The sequence below is a fragment of the Acomys minous genome (genome assembly GCF_964271855.1).
Source record: "Acomys minous genome assembly, chromosome: 5".
Classification (NCBI taxonomy): Eukaryota; Metazoa; Chordata; class Mammalia; order Rodentia; family Muridae; genus Acomys; species Acomys minous.
Window position 1 is genome coordinate 121,163,584 of NC_140494.1, and position 21,958 is coordinate 121,185,541.

General features: G+C 45.4%; 2 protein-coding genes across 9 annotated transcripts in view; both read right to left on the reverse strand.

The window, feature by feature from the left end:
- Window positions 1–2,947: 2,947 nt before the first annotated feature.
- LOC311597098 (large ribosomal subunit protein P1) lies at window positions 2,948–4,534 on the reverse strand. The gene is made up of 3 exons (XM_084781183.1): window positions 4,322–4,534; window positions 3,851–3,925; window positions 2,948–3,184 (listed from the first exon to the last, which is right to left on the reverse strand). Exons 1-3 carry the CDS (start codon window positions 4,391–4,393, stop codon window positions 2,987–2,989), a joined length of 345 nt encoding a protein of 114 aa, XP_084637309.1. The 5' UTR covers window positions 4,394–4,534; the 3' UTR covers window positions 2,948–2,986.
- Window positions 4,535–7,572: 3,038 nt separating this feature from the next.
- KIF23 (kinesin family member 23) overlaps window positions 7,573–21,958 on the reverse strand; it is a 31,142-nt gene continuing 16,756 nt past the window's right edge. For 2 of the 8 annotated variants that reach the window (XM_084781159.1, XM_084781160.1), the window contains 14 exons: window positions 19,779–19,881; window positions 17,884–17,963; window positions 17,681–17,800; window positions 17,366–17,492; window positions 16,943–17,101; window positions 16,039–16,196; window positions 15,498–15,671; window positions 15,158–15,337; window positions 14,442–14,753; window positions 11,452–11,679; window positions 10,126–10,208; window positions 9,858–9,939; window positions 9,119–9,189; window positions 7,573–7,969 (listed from right to left, as the gene is read on the reverse strand). In XM_084781159.1, the coding sequence (XP_084637285.1) occupies window positions 7,954–7,969; window positions 9,119–9,189; window positions 9,858–9,939; window positions 10,126–10,208; window positions 11,452–11,679; window positions 14,442–14,753; window positions 15,158–15,337; window positions 15,498–15,671; window positions 16,039–16,196; window positions 16,943–17,101; window positions 17,366–17,492; window positions 17,681–17,800; window positions 17,884–17,963; window positions 19,779–19,881 (1,893 nt within the window). In that variant the 3' untranslated portion in view covers window positions 7,573–7,953. The remainder of the gene's footprint in view (window positions 7,970–9,118; window positions 9,190–9,857; window positions 9,940–10,125; window positions 10,209–11,451; window positions 11,680–14,441; window positions 14,754–15,157; window positions 15,338–15,497; window positions 15,672–16,038; window positions 16,197–16,942; window positions 17,102–17,365; window positions 17,493–17,680; window positions 17,801–17,883; window positions 17,964–19,778; window positions 19,882–21,958) is intronic. The other 6 variants (XM_084781164.1, XM_084781165.1, XM_084781162.1 and 3 more) reach the window with 4 other exon arrangements.

Genomic DNA, 21,958 nt, shown 5'->3' on the forward strand with positions numbered 1-21,958 from the left:
TACATTAGCCAAATGTACTAAGATTATGTCAATTTGACAGGAGTTAGAGCCATCTTGGGGGGGGAGGTGCTCAATTAAGAAAATGCTTCCATAAGCTCCAGCTGTAGGCAAGCCTGAAGAGCAGGCTCATTGTTAGTGATTGATGTGGAAGGGCCCACACTGTGGGTGGTGCTGTCCCTAGGCTGGTGGTCCTGGGTTCTGTAAAAATGCTGAGGAGGCCAAGCCAGTAAGCAGCACTCCTCCACAGCCTCTATACCAGCTCCTGCCCTCATAATGAACAGAATATGGCAAATTAAATCCTGTCCACCCAAGGTGTTTCATCACAGCAACAGAAATCCAAACTGAAACCCTGTCTATACAATCTTTTAAGGCCTAAAATTACTAATTTTAATGGGCAGCAAAATACTTAAATGAGATTACATAACAGCTGATGAGGCTGAGGCATCCTGGGCAGGGTCAGAGCTTAGGCGGCACTATCCTAGATACTGCAATGTGGAGAGCTAGGATGTCTTGGGGCAGGGGAGGTGGTTCAGTGGCTAAGAGTAAAATCTTGCAGCTCCAGAGGACCCATATCAGGGGGTGCATAAGCATAAATGCAGTTCTACAGCATCTGATGCCTCTGGCCTCCCTGAGCACCCAGATACGTGTGCACAAAAACATGTATGCTTACATGTGCATGAGATATGCACATGATCTCAAGTGAATCATCTTGTTTGTTGGCTGGTAAAATGGCTAGTGGTGCTGAGACTCACACTAAGCCTTTTTCTCATACTAGACAAGAGGCACTGAGCCACACTTCCAGCCCAGGAAAACAGGCTACACCATATATATATATATATTTTGTTTGTTACAGTGCTTCCCTGAAATTATGGCAGGGTGGCAAAGAATGGAAGGCTTGCTTGTTTTGAGACAGGGTTTCTCTGCATAGCCGTGGCTGTCCTGGAATTCAATCTGTAGACCAGGCTAGCCTCAAACTGAAGAGGTCTACCTGCCTCCCAAGTGCTGGGATTAAAGGTGTATACCAATTTTTGAGAAAAGAACCAAAACCCACCCCTCCTTCAGTGTTGTTTCTTTTGGGTCAGGGTCACATGTTATCCCAGCCAGCTGGAAGTAAGAGCCAACACTGTGAGCCCCACATAGTGAGACCCTGTCTCAAAAAACCAAGGTGAGGGCTGGAGAGATGGATGGCTCAGTGGTTAAGAGCTCTTCCAAAGGCCCTGTATTCCCAGCAACCACATGGTGGCTCACAACAATCTGTGATCTAATGCCCTCTTCTGGTGCCCAGGTATACATGCAAACACCATATACATCTTTTTTTTTTTTAAAAAAAAAAGGGGGGGGCGCGTGGAAACCAGGTGTATCTCTGAGTTTGAGGCCAGACTGTTCTACAAAGTCCAGGCCAATCAAGGATACAAAGAAACCTAGACCCACCCCTTCAATTACTGATCCTATTTTCATTGTCAAATACAGTTCAATAAAGCATTAGCCAGAGTACCAGTGCACTCCTTAAAGTTCCAAAGGCAGGCTAGTCTACAAAGCAAGACTAAAACAGCCAAGGCTACACAAAGAAATCTTTTCAAAAAACCAAAGACAGCCAGGTCATGGCACACACCTTTACTCCCAGCACTCAGGAGGCCCAGGCAGGATCTGTTAAATGTTTAAGTTTGAGACCAGCCTGATCTACAAAACCAGTACAGGACAGCCAAGATTACAGAGAAATCCTGTCTCAAAAAACAAACCCAAAGACATCTTAACTGGACATAAGCCCCAAAACTACAGAAGTGTAGGTGCAGCACATTAAACTGAATACTCTGGGGGCCCAGAACTGCATTTGAGTGAAATTAAAAATCTCTAAGGAATGAGCAGCCTGTCCTACCATGCGGTGTCCATCTTTCTTGTAGGGAGCATGTTAAGGATTTTAAACCCAGGGTCACAAACGTAGTAGGCAAGCATTCTACCACTGAGCACATTACAACTAAAAGCATAAATATAGTTTTAAAACAGCCCAGTCACCCTAAGCGGAATTACCCAGGGTTGCATGCAGATGAGCAAAGATGCTTGTGACTAACAGAAAAAAAAAAAATCAAGGCTTGCTATCTAATCTGCTTTGTAGTTGAAGCAGGCCTTGAACCCACTCTTTGCTTGTGAATAGTCAGGTGAGTCCTAAGGCTTGAACTTTCCATTATCAAGTTATAACTACAAAAACCAGGCCTTGCCTTGCTGCACGCCTGAATTCTTTCAGCTGTCTTACAAAAGCACTTTTAAGGCCATGTAGTGCATGCCTTTAGCCTCATCACATGGCAAGAGGCAGGCCAACCAAGAATGTTAAGAGACACCATCTCAAAAACTGAGAAAGCCTAGCAAGGTGGCACACACCTTTAATCCCAGCACTTGGGAGGCAGACAGATCGCTTGAGTTTGAGGCCAGCCCAGGCTACAGAAACCCTGTCTTGGAAAACAAAACCAAACCAAGAAAGAGCAGCAGAAACAAGCTCAAGAGTGCTGCACCATGCCCAGAGGCCAGTCAAACCTGAGCGTTAGGTTCCAGCCTGCTGCCCCAGCCAAGGAACCAAACATAGCTGCACTCCTGCTATAAACACTGGTTGAAGTCAGCAAAGCCTGATGACCAAGTCCTGGGACGCAAACACTGAGGATAAGCAGTGGGATGGGAAATAAAGTGAGGTTAGCAGCAATGCATCATGTGCCTGACTTTTCTGACCTTTTACAGCGTTCTTCTAGCTGGCAGGGCTTTTCAAATAGGCTCTTCTGTCCTAGATGCTAAGACCCAAAACCACCAGTAACCCTAAATTGCCCAGGATGCTCACTTAAACACAAGGAACTTCTACTCAGACCTCCCCAGTAAGGTCTTTACAGATGCAGGCTGGGAGAACTAGAATTAATTCAAGCACTTCTAGAAGCCTGTTGCATACAACTGAGACCAACCCACCTACAGGTTCAGCTTTTTATTGAGCAGGTTAACAAGAGGTTTAGTCAAAAAGACCAAAGCCCATGTCATCATCAGACTCCTCAGATTCTTCCTTCTTTGCTTCCACTTTCTTCTCCTCAGCTGGGGCAGCGGCGGCGGCTGGTGCAGGGCCTCCAGCTGGTGCAGCTCCGGCTGCTGGAGCTGGCCCACCAGCCCCTACATTGCAGATGAGGCTCCCAATGTTAACATTGGCCAGGGCCTGCAAGAGGAATACAGGTAAAGGCTTTTAGCCCTGTCCTTCATGACCCAATGGCATGTTCAGTTCCAGACCAGTGAACAGGGCTAATCAATACACATCAAGAACAAGGAATATCCATGTGGAAACTGGTCCTGTATTTGGCACAGATTGGATTTCCTGCCATAAATAGGAAAATTGTTTTAAAATAGCCCAATAAGCTGGGCAGTAGTGGCGCACACCTTTAATCCCAGCACTTGAGAGGCAGAGGCAGGCGAATCACTGTGAGTTCTAGGCCAGCCTGGTCTACAAAGTGAGTCCAGGACAGCCAAGGCTACACAGAGAAACCGTCTCAAAAAACAAACAAAAATACTACTACTACTAAATAAAATAGCCCAATAAAACAAAGTAATGGACATACTCTCAAAATTCCTAAACCCCTTGAAGCAAGCCCCACCAATTAGCTGCCCAAAATAAAAGCAACTTTCCATTTTAAAAGAATCTTGCCTGTTTGAGGGGCCCAAACTTAAGAGCCACTCAACTCAATTTTGTCAAAACGTGTACTCGGTGTCCCAATCTGTTGGAACCAAGGCGTGACAGAAAAAGGTACACTAGTAAGTACAAACTAGGGCACAAAACCTAAGCGGGACGCTGGAAATCGCACAGTAACAGAACTAACCCAAAACTTACCTTTGCGAACAGGCCAGGCCAGAAAGGTTCAACGTTGACACCGGCTGCTTTAATGAGGGCATTGATTTTATCCTCCTGAAAGACAAACGTCAACCCATCAGAGCGGTCAGAAGGCAGTTAATACCGAGCCACCAAGCCACTTGTATAAAGACGTGTAGTAAATACGGGCTAAAGGCAGCCTCATAAAGGCGTCGGCCAGGCTCGATGGCTCAGCGGCTGCTGGGATTGTCCCGGGAGCCTGACATGAGTTCGAGCCCTAAAATCCAGTGGCCTGACAACCACAAGCGTGCTAGAGACCGCGGTTCGTGTCCGTCTCCAACTTGGATCGCGCGGGTAGGAAAGGGCGCATGCGCGCGAGTGGCCTCCAAGGCATCGAATGTCCGGAATGCGACCGAGTCAGCCGGCCGGGCGCCCGGTCCCCGCCGCAGGCACACGTGGTCGCCCTACGACTACACCCGCCGCTCAACTCACCGTGACCGTCACCTCGTCGTCGTGAAGAATGAGGGCGGAGTAGATGCAGGCGAGCTCGGAGACGGAGGCCATGTTGTGAACTGCCGGCACGGTGCTAGTCGCCGGATGAAGTGAGGGCCTCACCCCAACGCGGCCTTAGCTTCCTCGGAAGAACCGAGCACCTTGGCGGCAGCTGAGGAAAAGACCACAGGCGCCTGCGCGCAGCCTCTTATGGAGTCGCGCCGACCAATCGATGCCCGGCTACGGGCGGAAGGGGCAGAGCCAAAAACGAGAGGCGGTATCTAAGGTACGCAGTTCCGGACTTGCGCGTTCGTCTTCCGGTGCTGCCGCCCTTTGAGGGCTTGCGAACATTGGAAGTGCTAAGCTTTGGCTTAGCAAACTGAAGGGAGTTGTCTGGGGGCGGGAAACTCGCTGTTTCCTCCTTGAACTGGCAGGCGCGTTCCCGCGGCTTAGACACACTGAAAAAAAATGTCGCTAGCACCGACGGTCACGTGGTAGACCCACCCTTACCTCACCGCGCGCACGCGCTTCGCCCGGTCTTTCTCTGATGACGTAGGTAAATACCAGGAAGGGTCCGGAGTTGTTGTGTCGAGATTAAACAGAATAGTTCATTCCAAGAAAACTCTAAAGTAATTCATTACATTAAGAAAGCACTGAGGGTGCTAGAAATGGCTTGGAAATTAAGCCATCTTACTGCTCTTCCGACTTCGGTTCCGGCACCCCCAAAACTGCCTCAAATTGCAGTTCTAAGGGCTCTGATTTTCTGGCAGACATCAGCAGGCACACTCACATACACACATAAACACTTTTTTTAAAAAAAGTGTCACGCGAAGTGTGGTGGGAAGAAAACAAAAACCGCGTGATCAAATTCAGCAGCTAAACACAGACTGCTGGAAAACTATGGAAGTAACTTATAACCAGATAGGTGTATCACGCAGACATCTAAGGCTAGTATCAACAGAAAAAAACTTTAGAGTAGTCTTTGAAAATGAGGAACAAAGCCGGGCATGGTGGTGCACGCCTTCAAACCCAGCACTTGAGAGGCAGAGGCAGGCGGATCGCTGTGAGTTCGAGGCCAGCCTGGTCTACAAAACGACGCCAGGATAGACAGGGCTGTTACACAAAGGAAAACTGGGAAGAAACACGAATGCCTTCCTTTGCTTCTGTCTCAATGCATGGTGCTTTATCGTAGCAATAGAGACCCCAGGACAGTGCTCATACAAATTCACTTATAAAAACACCCCTCCGGTTGGGGTGCAGCTCAGTTGTAGGGCTCTTAAACAGCCTTGGGTCCCAGTGCTGAGAACTTGAAACCAGAGCGTCAAGCTTACTAGGTTAAGTGGTTGCTTTAGGCTCATAAAATTCTAATCTAAGTGATTAAAACGGAATAAGCTAATGGCGATGACACTATATCATATAAACGCAGGTTCATTGGAGAAGGGGTGGGAGGGGGGAGAAGGGAAAAGGAGAGAGAGGGGAGGGGGAAAGGGGCAAGGAACCCAAAAGGTCTGGGTTATAAAGAAAGGGTCTCTGGGAAAGGGGAAGCCCCACCCCTGGTAGAAGAGCACCACAGACAAGCTATGAAGGTCATCAAGAGGAACCTAAGGAGAGCAATATAGTTTTCACAGGTAAGAAGACCCTAAAATGGATACTTCCTCTCCAAATTATAGTTCCAATCAAAATTCTATTCATCTCAATAGAATTTGATGTGGTTTCAAATCTTAAAGAGTAGCCTGGGACATAGAATCTTCCTGCACCCACCTGAGACTGATTTTTTTAAGATTATTACGTATACCGTGCTCTGCCTGCACGTACACCTATAGGCCAGAAGAGGACATTAGATCACATTGTAGAAGCCTGTGAGCCACCATGTGGTTGCCGGGAATTGAACTCAGGACCTCTGGAAGGACAGTCCGTGTCCTTAACCTCTGAGCCATCTCTCCAGCCCTCCCGAGATTGATTTTAAGTGTGCACTGCTACACTCAGTTCGTGCAGTGCCAGGCACCAAACCCAGGGCCTGGTGTGCCCTATGCAAGCGCTTTACCCACTTGGCTACATCTCAGGCCCCATTGACTTCCTTTGAGACATGATCTTACTCTACAACCCAAGCTGGTCTGTAAGATGCTGGGTGGTCCAGGCTGGCCTTGAATGTCTCAGCCTGCTGAGTGCTGGGACTAGATGGTTTTTATTTAGGCGCTACTGGCAATGCAAACAGATGCACGCACTAGGAGAGGGAGCCAGTGGGCACACTCCAATGCTACCGAGAGCTTGATGATGCCAGCAGAACGTAGAGATCCAAGGAGAGTGGAGTGAAAAAGCTCTACCAAAGGATGGGCGTGGCTCTGGTGGTAAAATGTCCGCCCTGCACACTGAAGGCCTGGGGTCAGTCCCCAGCATCACAGATGAAGGTGCCATGAAACAGAACAGTCATGGGCAAGGCGGTCCAAAGTTTCACATTGCAAAGACTATGTAAAGTCCTACACACCCCAAAACTGGACTTAGTAAGCAGCTGTACTGCAAAGACTCTTGTGTTCTGGAGAAACCAAACTCACTGCTTACAATCTGGAAATACTAAACCAGTAAGGTCCTATTTCATGTATATCAGTTCACACAAGGTAACTCTGACACCATAGAAGAGGATGGGGTCTACAGAGTTGCTAGCAGAGTGGTAAACTGGAAACAGAACAAGTTTAACAAATTAGCTAACGCTGGGTGTGCACACAGTCTACAACCAGCACTTCTAGCCATAGTTTCTACCCTCAACACTCTGGAGTGTGCGCACAGGGGGCAACGCCCAAGGCCATTCTCTGCAGCACAAGGACAGCTGCACTCTTGCGGGAGACAGGGAGATCATCCTGCAACATCCTGCAGTCACCTAGAGGTGTGCCAATCAACACACCATCTCAGGTCACACTGAGAAAAGGAATCGTGCTAAACATAGCTCCACCTGAGGCTTCGACTTTGAGCACTTTCCTACCCAGAATGTTTCCAACCAAAACTAGCCATTAGGAGCTAAGAAGTGTCCAGCAAAGCTAACTTATACGTCAGGCTTGGCTCTTGGAAGCCGACTTTGGAGTCCAAGAGCAGTCAGTATCTCGGCCTGTTCCAAGCCTATAAAGGCACCATCATTCACAGCGAGTCGCTAGCTCTCCTCCAGGCTCTCTTGTAGTTGGCAAGTGCTGAGTACCAGATAAAAAGATCACCACAGACGCTTGGGAGCACGCCGAGTGAACGGCCACCACGCAACTCTGCGCTTCTTAGTGCTTTTTATTTCAATTCTTAGGGCATATATAAAGATCAGAAAGTGAATATATACATACAGAATTCTAAATACCTTCCTAAAAATGGTTTCACCATCGGCCACTCACCATCTTTATTTTGAAAGTCTTAATTGTTAAATATGTCTAAAGTGCATTTTTTTTTGCAACTAATCAATAGCAGCATTTGGTTTTGTTTTGTTTTTTTATAAAATCATAGAAAATATTCAGAAGAGTTGGAGGAAAAGTCACAATAAAAAATACAATGTGATTAGATACATTCTTCTGCAGGATGACTCAACACTGCGTCTGGGACAGCTTTGGAGAAATCACCAACACAAACACAAACATTCTTCTGCTAACAGGGCTGTCAGTTCAAGGCTTCTTGCGCCTAAAACACATAAAAAACAGCATTTTATATTGAATTCTGCACTTAGCAACATAGTCAAGTGACCCTTTAGAAACACTGTGACAATTCCTTTTATCAGAAGAAAATTTTAATTCCTTGGAGCACCCGGGTAACTTACAGAACATAACGGGAAGTAGCTCCCCCTGCTCCGAGGGTACTGTAGCCATCTTCTAAACCGCCAAAGAACTAACCCAAAGTTAAAGATGTAGAGAAAGAGATGTGAAAACATTGGTTTTATAAAATATGAAAAAAGAATAGGCTGGCTCCTTCATGTGGGTTTATGAGAAGAGCAAATGGGGTGCTTCTTTCAACATGAATTCTGGCATTCAGCATTACCTATCTACAGAACATACCCTTGGCTGGGTGTGGTGGCACACACCTTTAATCTCAGCACTTGGGAGGCAGAGGCAGGTGAATCTGTGAGTTCGAGGCCAGCCTGTATACAAAGCCAGGGCTGTTAAACCGAGAAACCCTGTCTTGAAAAACCGAAGAAAAAAAGAAAAAGAACATGTACACCCTTATATCAAAAGCCATGAAATCCATTAGGTAAGAGTAACACACAAAATGCTGTCAACCTCAGTGTCTGAGGCATCTTGCAGAAATGCGAAGAAATCAGAGGCCTTAGCCTAAAAGCAAAGCCTTGTCTATGAATCCAAAACCAGCTTGTGAGCCGAACGTGGCAGCGCACGTCTTTAATTCCAACACTCGGGAGGCACAGGCAGGCGGATCGCTGTGAGTTTGAGGTCAGCCTGGTCTACAAAGTGAGTCCAGGACAGCCAAGGCTACACAGAGAAACCCTGTCTCAAAAAAAACAAACAAAACAAAAAACCAGCTTGTATTCAACATATTTTGTGTATCTTGTCATATTTAAGAGAAAGACACACCCCTCTTGACCTCTTTCCAGGTGCTCTCAACTCAGCCTTAAAAAAGTTTTAGAAATGGCTCAGTATGAGCAAGAAGCAGCAGTCTGCTGAGAGCTCCTGCAGCAGCTCTCACAGCACACTGGAGAGTGCTGCACTGCAGAGGCTGACTACAGGTAAAAGCCCGGAGAGTGAGGGAAGCACTGGGGCAGCAGTGGCAATGGAAAGCCTGGGAGAGGGAGGGCACAGCAGGGCTGGCCGTGGTGCTCACTTGGGCTGTGCATGGTGCTCATATCCGGGTCCCAGCTGAGATCCCGCTCTCATCTCAACAGCAACGGAACACTAGAGGAAAGTGACAGGAGAGGGAAAGGTCAGCTCCCAACAATCCAGAAGCAGACCTCCATGTAGATGGGCTCTACTGCCGTGATTCCAACACTGCTCTAGGTCAGCGAAGACACCTAGGTTAAACCACTAGTCACACACTTAACGGATTTCTGCGTAAGCGGCAAGAGCAAGAAGAGAAGAGACTAGGAGATTGATGATCCAGGTATCTTTTCACATTAGATAAGGAAGAAGAAAGGGGAGTCCTGAGGAAGCGGGTGCCCAAGGCCTTGCCCAATTGGGCTTCCCTTAGGAGCCTTTCCTCAGAAGCAGTAGTCACAGGGAGCACTGGGCACTGCTGAGGGTTAGTCTGTTTGCTATGACTCTTGTTAGTCTAGAGAGATACTCACCCCACTCTTGAACCCTGCCCCGCTCCCCCTGCACACACGCATGCACACGCATGCGCGCGCGCGCGCACACACACACACACACACACACACACACACACACACAGGAATTCCAGTAAAGACCAGACCTAAAGAAATGCAAATGCCCCACCAGAATGTTAGTTACAGGCCTCCAGGCTGCATGGGCAGTATGTGGTCCTGCCTCAGCATCTTCAGAGAGCATCAAGTGCTACAGCACTATGCAGCTAGTTTTAGCAAGCAAGTATTTAATTTTACCCCTACCCTTGTTTCTACATCGGTCCATTCAGACTCTGTACCATCTGGTTGGGCAGGTGCTACTGTGGACGATCTTCGTTTTCGACTACTGAAAAAGGGGAAACATGATGCAACAATCATTTTTGCATCTAAGAAGAATGAAAACATTAGATGTGGGGGAAACCATCTATACCCTTACGGAGAATTAATGATAAACCTCACAGGATATTCAGTTCCTAAGAATAAGAGGCTAAGAAACTGTCCCTTTAGAGAGAGATCTGTGACCAACACTTACCCAGTTGGTGATTCTTGTTTTAAAGTCTCAATATCAGTAAATTGTACAGATTGTCCACCACCTCTTGTCTTATAAACATCGCCCTGAATCCAAGAGGAAAAAAAAAAGTCACTGTTAGGCTTGATACATCCAAATGGTAAGACAAACCTATCTGAAACTGATCCAAAACTCACGCCCACAAACCCAGAAGACCCTTGAGCTGCTGAGTCTACTGATCAAACACTTCAGAAACTTCAGTCCACTTCTCACTAACAGGAGATGTCCAGCACAGACAACCAGTAACATTCCTGGCTGCAGGGAAAATACTTTATTGCCACCTATAAATTTAAAAGCTAAATTAAAATAAGGGTCAATTAACCCAGCAGAGGCAGCTCCACTTTTATGGTGCCATTGTACTTTCTGTTGGTAATTGTCTCATTTAATTGTAACTGTCCTTATGACTCGAAATTACTCCTCACCCCATCACTGTCCTTTTATTTTAAATTCCTGACTTTTTCCACTAACTTTATGATCAAAAGAGAAGTCTTCTACAGGTAGGAAAGTCTCTTCTTTCCAAGAAAGATTTTTTAGTAGCTCAGTACTGAGTAAAGTCCTCAGTCAAATTTTGTTCATTTGTTTTTTTGAGACTGAGACCTTCTTGCATGTGCCACCATGCTTGACCACAGGAAAAATTTTAATGTAAACATTTTATCTTGAAATGACAGCAAAGTAGGAGATGGTTGTTCAGGTTTGCTTTTTGTTGCTGTCTGGTTTTTGAAGACTACTATGTACTCCAGTGTGGCCTCAAATTTGTGACCTGCCTGACTTAGCCTCCCAAGTGCCAGGGTTCAAGCAGATTATCAATATAGTTCTAGGTTTACCTTTGAAATGCACGTTATAGCTAAAATTTTACTACTGTAGTAACTGAAGTACACTAGGGATCTGGAGCACTAAGGGACCAAGACTTGGAGGCTGGAAAGATAGCTTAGTGGTTCCAAGTGCTAACTATTCTTCCCGAGGACCCTTGTCTGAGTCCTGGAATCCACATTCAGCTCCCAACTGTCTGCAACTCACATATGTGACGCACGCGCGCGTGTGTGTGTGTGTGTATGCAGGTAAATCACACAAAATAATAAGTAAGTTTAAAAGAAAAAAGAAACCCAAGACTCTAAGCCCATTAAAGCAGATCTGGTCTCAGCAGATTCACAACCCAAGCAATTACATTAATTTTCTGCTAAAACAAAAGTTCCACCCAACACCCATTTACTAAGTCCTAGATCTCCTCAAGGGATAGATAGAAGCGCAAGTGTTTCTCACTGGTGTTCTTTCGTGAAGACTTGTCTTTACCTTAATGACTTTAGTCTGAATCTCCCCATCGGAGGCTAGTTCCTGGTGGGTCAGCATGTACTTCTCACACTTAGCCAGTGCCTTTTCATTTGCAACAGACACTGTGATGGCGTGAGGGACATGTGGCTGCATGACTGTCTCAGTTTGCACATTAGAGGCAGGCTTATGATCTACCCATCTGCTCCCTGCAGAGCGGGACCTTCTGTGTCGCACGGGAATTGGTGTGTTCTGATCAGGTTGAAAGAGGAATTGAGAAACAAGCACAACCCAGGATTACTTTGAGGTACGGTTAGAAGTGCAGCAGTTTGCAATGCAAGTTCACAACAGAAATCAAAGCTGTCCAGGCTAAACAGCCATTAGCATTCTCTTCTTAGCTAAACATGACCAACAGGCATCCTCGGACAACAGTGCATGGAGGAGACAGTCTGTCTGTGTGGGAGCTTCCATTTCAACACAGGGCAAAAGATACAAGTGTGGTGACTCTAGATCTTCCTGTTTATGGCTAGAGTTCAGGACAAATAATCCACTTTGCATTCTTAATAAAATAAAAAAAAACCACCTACTATGCCTGCTTTGTGAAGTAATACATAGATCAGCAGGTCTGTTAAAAGTACCAGCAGGATCAATACAACACTTAAGTATATCTGAGGCATCTAAATGGAAAAGCTCCTGTATACAGCCAGACCAAAGCGGTACAAGCTGTTGAAGCTCTGGCATAGGAAAACCCTGAAGAGCACAGAGCACAGGAACCTCACGACATCATGCCTAAACAAAGGTAAGTACTTCTCAGCACTTACAGTAAGAATGTATATCTCAAAGCACAATTGCACAAAAGCTTCAAATATACCAACAATTTTTTTTCTCCAAATGTTTCTTAAAAGCTCCAAGAATCAAAGACTATAGCATAAAATCAGCCTGAATCATATAATAAAAACTGTTTGTTTTCCAGTCAAATGCCATGTGTGCCAAGTTAAACAGCACATTCAACTTCAGAAAACGTATTTCATGTACATGATACAGTAGCATAAGCGACTCTGAGCATCTCCTGGTTATAAAACTCAAAGGAATTGAGAGTCTGCAGGCAGAGCCCTTCCAACCTATGCAAATGAGGATTCTGAGTCAGCTGCCGAGCTACAGGAAACCAGCTCAGGGACAGCTCTGATGACAATCCTACAACAGTCACCACCATTTGCCACTAAGACACTGAGCTTCTGTGCAGGCAGGAAACTTTCCATTCTGAAACTGGTCTAACTGATGCTGAATAAGAAAACCTACCTCTTGGAATCTAGAGATCCTAACTTGGCAGAAGAGCTTCCTTGGACTCATTTACAGCACAATACACTCAAAACCGAACTTTGAAAGGGGGGGCAGACTGCAGAGATGCGCTAGCAGTCATGACAGAAGTATTTATGAAACTCTGTCCTCAGCAAAACGTAAAACTCAGTCTGCCTGGTACCTTCTGACCAGTGGCCATGGACACAGAGATACTAACCTTATGGGAACTTTCCTGCTGCACTTCTAAAGAGAGCGGATTTCAGGAAAGAAGTTGAAGTCTATGTCTCTAGTACATCCTCTCTACTGTCTCACAGCCCAAACTGGGCATCTGCTTCCTGCTGGCCAGGTCTAAACAGACTGCCCAGCGCTTCTAAACACACCACCCAGCAATCTGGAGTCTGACCTTCACAGAAGAGGACGTACTAGAGCTGATCACAGAGACCACTCCCCATGATTTGCTCCCTAAAAGGCTCAAAGTAGTATCTGCTAAATACGACCTTTAGAACTATCTGTTGCCTCTAACCAGACTGCAGGGCATTCATCGACATGCTAAATCAGCTAAGATCTTAAGCAAGCAAGTATTTACTGCTTTTTACTTAGAACAGTAATTTCAAAAGAGCAGCCAAGATTTCATTAAATATATTATACAATATTAGTGTGACAATTCATTCAAATTTAAAGGAGACTTTATCCTAATATTGAAGAAATATAAACTGGGTTTATTTAAGCACCCTTGAATAGGGCAGAGCCCTTGTATGTCTCAAGATTAAAATTGTCAGGATGTAAAGGCTGACAGTAGTTTCAAACAGGTCAGGTCACAAAAATCAGCAAGGCGGAAGCAAATTTTATATTAAAGATTTGTGGTAGTCACATGTAGCACATGCATCTGGCTAGCAGCAAGGGTCAAAAGGAGAGGCTATCACTGGGACAGGTAGGACAGTGAGAGGCCATCTCAGGAAATGCTGACTTCCTTCAGTATAGTAGACTGTGGTTACACAGAAAAATGCTCTTTTTTTCTTTTTTGAAGTATCATGGTGTTGATGACTTTAACTTTGGAGTACAATAGAAGAGGAAAGATTTGCATAAAACAACAGCGAACCTGCCAATGGTGGAGGCAGGGGAGTCTAATCCATTAATAAAATGAAAAGTAATTCAGTTTCAAAAACATCAAGGAAAAAAGTCCAATTTGGGGAAGGGGAGCCAAATTTTAAAAAGAAAGTATAGTCTCATACATTCATATTTGGGTTGGGGGAATCATGGCTCAGTGACAGAAGAACTACTTAGCAGGCTGAGATGCAGGTTCAACTCCCAGCATCAAGAAAAGAGAGAGAGGAGGAAGGAGGGAGAGAGGGAGGGATGGAGAGAGAGAGAGAAGATGGAGGGGGCAAGGAAGGAAGTAAGGAAGGAAGAGGAATAGAAAATAAGAGAGGGATGAAGACGCTCATGTTCCTAGCCGCCATGCAAAGCCCCTTGGTCATGCGATCGGTGCACTCTAGGGGGCGCCATGCTGCTAGCATTCAGAGCTCACAGGCACATGCCTCCAGCTTTCTCCCATGAAGAGCTTAGCCTCCAGTTCAGGGTGGCTCAGTCAGAACAGTCAGAGCTTCTTCACTTTGAAGCCCACCGTCTTTCCATTGAACTTTTGGAAGCAAGTTACAAAGAGCAAAGACGACAAAGTCTATCACTACAATGCTTTAAAAAGAGCGGGCACTGACCCTGCGGCAACGCTCCTCTTCTACGCCTATCTCACTGCTGAACGTGGGGACCATCTCCCTGCCTTCAGTCCAGCACAGCCCTCGCCTTCTGTCTGCCACGATACACGCTTTACTTTGTCCTGGCTCCTGCTGCCTAGGCCTTGCAAGAGAGGTGGCATTGACAGGTGTGCTGAACGGAGACAGTTTCTGCTCCCACTCCGAAATACAGGAAGCTACAGAAATGCTGCTGCAAGAGTTAGAGCGCCTGTGTAGCTGTGGCTGGCTCATGAGTTGCTGGCCGCTGGAAATCTGAGCAATATTGTTACTAGGAAGCTAGAAAAATCGGAGAAACATTAATGAATAAGACTGAAAAACTGAGAGAAACAATACTACTTTTCTACAATTTTACTACATGATGATTAAACATTGTAAGAAACTGTTTTTGCAGTCATTACGGTTTTTGTGATAATGCTTTTTTCATTTTTGAGACAGGGTCTCAACTAATGTAGCCCTGGTTGGTTTGAAACTCTGTATAGACCAGGCTGGCCTCAAACTCACAGAGATCTGCATGCCTCGACCTCCCCAGCGCTGGGATTAAAGGCACGTGCCACCCACACCCAGTTTAAGTGCTAAGTTTAAAATGTAACACGAAACAAAACAATTCTCACAGAGCAACACTCCTCTACTTGGAACAAATCTGTCCTAGCACTAAGCCAGACAGCCCTGCAAGCACTTACAGGCACGGGCGAAGGAGAGACCGATCTCTGGATGGTCTTCTCGCGGTCCCGCTCCCGGGAGGGTCTCTCTGGCTTCCCAGGCTTGGGTTCCGTCACAATGGCCTTCAGCTGTTTGAGCTTCTCATCTTTGACCCAGAGTTTATTCTGCATCTCTAGCTGGGTGGCTGCCACCCGACGCTCCTACAGGAAGCAAATTACAGTCTACTTCAGTGACACCACATCACCCACCTTATGGCTTGAAAGTGACAGTTCTCTTCCTCTTCCGGAAGTCAGCAGACACCACCAAGGCTCTGCCATAAACACAGGAAGGCAAACCACTCAGCCTAAGAGGAGCACTCACACACTCCTTCTGCCACTTCATCGTCGTTTCTGTCACCATGCCTTGCAACCTGGCTTCTAATCTGCGCTTGTCGGAGAACTGCCGCTGAAGCTTCTGGTTCTGGCTTTCCAGCTCCTGCTGCAGATTGCGCTTATCTTCCTCATAGATCGTAGTTGTTTTCTCCAAAATCTCAATCTGCAAAGGAGACCACTGTGCTCAGCATCTGCTGTGCAAACATTTCACCTAACTACAGAATAAATAGTACTTAAATTGCTCACAAAAGCAAAATTGTGGAAAGAAAGCACGCGCGCACCAACCCACACTCACTTTTGCCCTCTGTTTCACCTGAAGTCTCAGTTCCACTTCCACACAGAAAGGAAAAGTTACTCAACAAGCCCCTCACAAGCAGGTGCCTGCATGTCTCCTTGAGCTAAGCTCCACTCCTAAGAGTAAAGACCGCAGTCTCCTCCCACCTTCCACGCCCCTCACTGCAGTGACAGGCACCCGAGCTGCTCTGAGAGCACTGAATGGCCAGGACACAGGTAAAAATGTGACCATGAACCTTGTACTCCAAAGTTTTGTTTTTCTTCTCCAGCCGTTCTATTTCCGATTTCTGTCCTGAGATCAACTTTTCTTTTTCATTTAGTTTTTCCTGAATGTAGTTTTCTTTATTTGATAGAGAACTGTCGAATTCTTTTAATAAGGCTTTGAAGGTCATACCTGAAAAAGAGCATACAGATTGTGCCGTTACTGTGCGTACAAGATAAAACCAACAAAACCAGCTTTCAATGGCAGATGCTCTAGCATAAAAAGGCTGGGAATGCAGCTGCCTACATGTGTCTGCTCTGTATATATGCACGAGGCCCTTGGGTTCAATACAAAAAATGAAAAAGTAAACAAGTTTGGAAAGAAATTAGGAGTTTGATTCTCAAATCTATAGATGTCCATAGAAGAAGCCTGTAACCTCTCCCTAACACAGTAAAGCTTGCTTCCACATGCAAAAACACAAATACTCCTGTGTTTGTGATCAGCTGAACCTGGCCTAAGACCCAGGCACACCATTTGGCCACTCGCAGAAATACAGTCACTTCCACAGACTAGATTTGTTCAATTGTTCTACACACTTTCAAACATTATTTCACTTTCCCCTACACCATCTTGAGGCACAAACAACTACAAATTATACATAACTTGTAAACGGGGAAAAACGATAAGATAACATCTTATGCCCACCACTATTAAAAATAAAAGGTGGGGAGACACCCACTTTTTTTTCTTATAGTCCTTATAAGTAAAACAGAGCTGTTGAGGAAAACAAAACTTCACCATTCAAATTAAATAACACCTTGAGACCACTACAAAGCCGAGAAGCAAGTCTTCCTTAAGGCAGTGTCACATCGGATGGAGTCCTTGAGACCTGTCTCTACCTCTGAGGTCACAGCAGCTGCAAGCAGCTCTGCCCTTACATTGTCTGTTAAGCTCCTCAGTCATTAGCTGCCGAAGGTGATGTCGTTTCTCCAGAGTCTCAATCAGCTTTGGAAGAGTCTCCTCGTCATTGATATCCAAAAGCCTGCATGGGGGCAGCGGCGGGAAGCTCTGTGGAACCGCCTCAGTCACCAAGGGCTCTGTATCGAATTTAAAAATTATGAAAGAACTTAAGCAGGTCTGATGCTATTAGCAGAACCCCTCCGCTTACTTAGTGCTAGAATTACAGGTCAGCTTTACTATGCCCTGCTTTAGGTATGGAATTTCTCAAAAATTAGATAAAGCATACAACAAAAGAAACCTTATATTTTAGTTCAAAGTTTCTTGCATTTGGTTCTTGAGATTTTTTTTTTTAAGTTGCAAAAAAACAAGCAAATGAACAATGATATAAGACCAAATCATACCGTCTCCAACTGGGCCTCCCCGAGGCAGGTTTCTGTATCGTCTCCCTGGTGTCAAGCCACATATCACCTTGTCTGCTGGTCTCGCTACTTCGACTTCTTGGGTTACCTCAGCAAATCTCATGACTTGCTGAAAATACGAGACAGAGTCTTTAAAAACAAACCTACCCAAGTCCCTTATGGGTGGCTAAATAGCTTATTTGCATACCCACAGATCCCGTGTCAATCTACAAAATGTGTGGAATGACATTCCTCATACCCAAGTAGCTGTTTTCTCTAGAGAAACCCAATTGTACAAGTCAAGTACACTCAAATTACCAAGCTTTCTTCATAGTCTTCAGCCTTTGGATTCACACACACAATCATCCGCACCTTCCCTTCCCCGTCAAAGTAGTTCTTGAACAGATGGGTTAGCTTTGAGTCTCGATATGGAACCATCTATAGAGACAACCGAAAGGTAAGCATGTTAGACAGTTAAAATGCACGAAGTAAACCGAAGTAGTAGACGGAGGCTGCTGTACCTTGTTTGTTCCATATGTCTGGTTCTCTCTCAGGACTTCCATGCATGTCCTTAGAGTCATCAGTGACTGATTAATGTTACCTGGGAGGAAGTCAGATACAAACGACATTTGTAACAGCAAGAATGGAGCTAACGTGTCTCGCGCCTGTAAAACCTCCACTTCATTTACCTGCTGGATCTCCATGGCTCAAGTTCAAAGCTGTCCATGCATGGTCCTACTATACTTTCAACAGTATTGATTCTGAATAGCTTCAATAATCATTTTTCAGGGACTCCGCTACAAGCTCTCCAATGAGCTGGGCGCAGTGGTGCATGCCTTTAATCCCAGCTTTCAGGAGGCAGACAGGCTGATTTCTGTGAGTTCAAGGCCAACCTGGCCTACAAAGTGAGTGCAGGACAGCCAAGGTTACACAGAGAAACCCCACCTCAGGGGTGGGGTGGAAACTGCCCAAATATAATATTACTCTTAAAAAGAGATTTTCTTATTTTTATCCTTTATGTTTGAATGTCTTGCCTGTATGTAAGTCTACATTTATGTGTAGTCCTTACAAAGACCAGAAGAGGGCATCAGATCCCCTGGAATTAGAGTTACAGAGAGCTGTGAGCTGTCATGTAGATGGCCAAAGTGAATACAAGTCATCTGGAAGATTGACAAGTACTCTTTAGGTTTTGTTTCCTTTTGTTGAGACAGGGTTTTTTGGTTTTGTTGTTGTTGTTGTTGTTGTTGTTGTTTCTGTTTAACAGAGCCCTGTCTGTCCTGGAACTTGCTCTGTAGACCAGGCTGGCCTCAAACTCACAGCCATCCACCTGCCCCTGCCTCCCTGAGTGCTGGGATTACAGCCGTGCACCACCACACACGGCCCCAGTCTCTCTCTCTCTGCCCATGGCTATGAACCATCAATCCACAGCTATTCCACAGTACCCTCTCAGCTACTGCTCCAGCTCCAGGCCTGCCGGCGGCCTTTCTCCCTGCCGTGATGGCCATGGACCCTGAAGCTAGAACCAAGCCCCCAACTAAGAGCTTTTACAAGTAGCCTTGGTCATGGTGTCACTTCACAGCAAGAGAAAAGTAACAGTTTCTTCCAAACCCTAAATTCTGTCATAGACAAACCCATCTACTTGGCTTGTTTCCTTCTGTTTTAGGGGTGGTGGTGCTGGAGACTGAACATGGGCACCTCCTACACCAGAGGCCAGCTACACCCCAAGTGACCACTTCAGACTATAGTGGGAAAGGGACAGATGTTCCCCCCACAATCAGGACAAACATGCTTCTTCTAACAGTCACTTGTCTCAGCAACCAGTTATCATGCTTGCTTTTTTCTATCCTATCTCATTTGGATTTCTGACGCAAGACGAGGCTAGTATATTAATCACACCTCTAAAAGTTCAGATCTCAGTTAGACTCCCAAGTGCTTAAGACCTGTTCATCTTGGAACACTAGGACCCCCTAACTCCATCATGTCTACAAAAAGATACTTTAGCTAGATATGATGATACATGCCTATAATCCCAGTACTAAAAGGCTAAGGCAGAAAGACAACCACAAGTTCAAGGCCAGTCCGGATTACAAAAATAGTTAACTTTGGCGGGTTGGTGGCAAGATGGCTGAGCCAGGAGAAGCACTTGCTGCCAAGGCTGAAGACCTGAGTTTGATCCCCAGGACCCCACAGAGGGAGAGAACTGACCCCTGCTAGTTACCTGCTGACCTTTATGCACACCCTGAGGAGTGCACACACACAAATAAAACGTTCATTTTTTTTTTTAAGATAGAAGATTTAAGAGCTAAGTTTAATAGTCAATGTTATTTCACTGCTTAAGCAAAAACCACCCATTGATAAATACAAACTGATGTTCGACATTGCTGACAGTTACAAGGAAGTACAGCACTCCACTCACCAGCTTCACGTAATCTGTTCCCTTCTGCTTTAGTCCGGTTGGTTCTCTCACTTCCAGCAAGATCTACCAGAGACAACTGGCTTATAGTAATTTGTTCTTTTTCCTGAAAGGGATAAAACCAACAATCTAAGCTAAATTATACTGCATAACAATGTTAAGATTCAGTTAACACCCTTGGTGGTGGCGCACACCTTGTCTCAAACAAAACAAAAATCCAGTTATAACATGGCATTAAGTGTTTTTTTTTTAAAGATGTATTTATTTATTGTGTATACAGTGCTCTGCCTGCATGTACACCTGCAGGCCAGAAGAGGGCATCAGATCACATTATAGATGGTTGTGAGCCACCATGCGGTTGCTGGGAATTGAACTCAGGACCTCTGAAAGAGCAGTCTGTGCTCTTACCCTCTGAGCCATCTCTCCAGCCTGGCATTAAGTTTTAATGGACACTATGTGCACAATACAAATGCCCAGAATGGCAGAGGACGCATGATGCAGAACAGTTTGCTCGAACGAGTGCCTGTCTGCTACCTAGATGTCCTCAGAGCAGACACTAGATGACTTGAGAACAGGGACTCTGCTCCATTCTGCTGTCACCAGGTATTTATACTCCAGGACTGGGAATTGTAAGCTTTGTCTTCAGCAACATACACAACACAACAAGACAAAAGCCACCCCCCAAAAGACTTACTTAAGATAATATGGTTTTAGGTTTGTATTTTGGTTTTTTTGAGACTGGGTTTCTCTGTGTAGCCTTGGCTGCCCTGGACTTGCTTTGTAGACCAGGCTGGCCTCGAACTCACAGGGATCTGCCTGTCTCTGATAATATAACAATTTCACAGCACTCAAACATGGAAAGAAATGAAAGTCAGGACAGACAGATGCTCAATAGTTAAAAGCACTGGCTGTTCATATAGAGGCCCCAGGTACAGTTCTCAGCACCCACGTGACAGCTTAGAGTCATTTGTAATTCCAGTTTCAGGGGATCTGGTGCCTTTTTCTGGCCTCCACAGGCACCAGGCACACAAACGTGTAGTGCACAGAGACACATGCAGGTAAAACAAAATAAAGCTTTAAAAAAAGAAATGAAAGACAAGAAACACCTAAATGGTATTATGCTATCTCAGGAATTCACACGCCTAGCACAAAGGAAGAGTCAGTCAGTCACAGGAAATTGGGTATGGAGACTTGTTTGTGGCCATTTTCTGACTAGCATTTATTGAGCACTGACTAAGCCAAGCAGGACAAGAACTTCATATTGCTTCCCTTAATCCTCACAGTCTTATGAGAAGATTCTACAGGCAGGTCAGACATCTGAGGACGAGGCAGGAGTCAGAATTCAAATCCTAGGAGACCTCAGAACGCTCCTGCCAGCCTGGACATGGCCACACTAAGCCGTTAAAGTCACATCCAGAGAAGCAAGACTTTAGTCTGGGGAGGGGAGGCTGAGTCAGGGAATCTGAGCTCCAAGCTACATAGTAAGGTTCTGTCATTAAAAAAAAACAACAACAAAAAACAAACAAACAAACAAAAAAGGCCAGATATGGTGCTGCATGCCTTTAACTCTGGCTGTCAGGAGGCTGAGGCAGGTGGACTCCTATGCATCTGGGGCCAGCTTTGCCCATACAGTGAGAAGTAACAACAACAACAAAAGGAAACAAATAAGAGGCCATGGATTCAAAAACTAGCAAGGAGAAGTATAAGGGAGGGTTTGGGAGAGGAAAGGCAAGGGAGGAATGACCTAATTACATTATAATCTCAGAGATAAGAGGAAAGAAAAATGTTCAGGGTCATCCTGGCCTCATTAAATGAGACTGACTCACACAAAGCAAACAACACCTAAAACACAACACACAGGCTTACAGATGTTTTTGGTGCTATTGCTTTTGTTTTTTGAGACAGGATTTCTCTGTAGCTTTGGTGGTCCTGGATTTACTTTGTAGAGCAGACTGGTCTCAAACTCACAAAGATCTGACTGCTTCGGCCTCCCTGGCACTCTTAGAGACTTTAAAAGCTTTGCAGACCTTTTTCACAACACAGCCAGACCCGTGTACCACACATGGTCTGCACTATGACCACAGACCTAACAGGCAGAGCCCTAAACAGCACTACTGACATGGGAAAAAAAAAAGAAAAAAAGTCATCAACCATATAGCTATTAACTCTAGAGCAATCTTCAT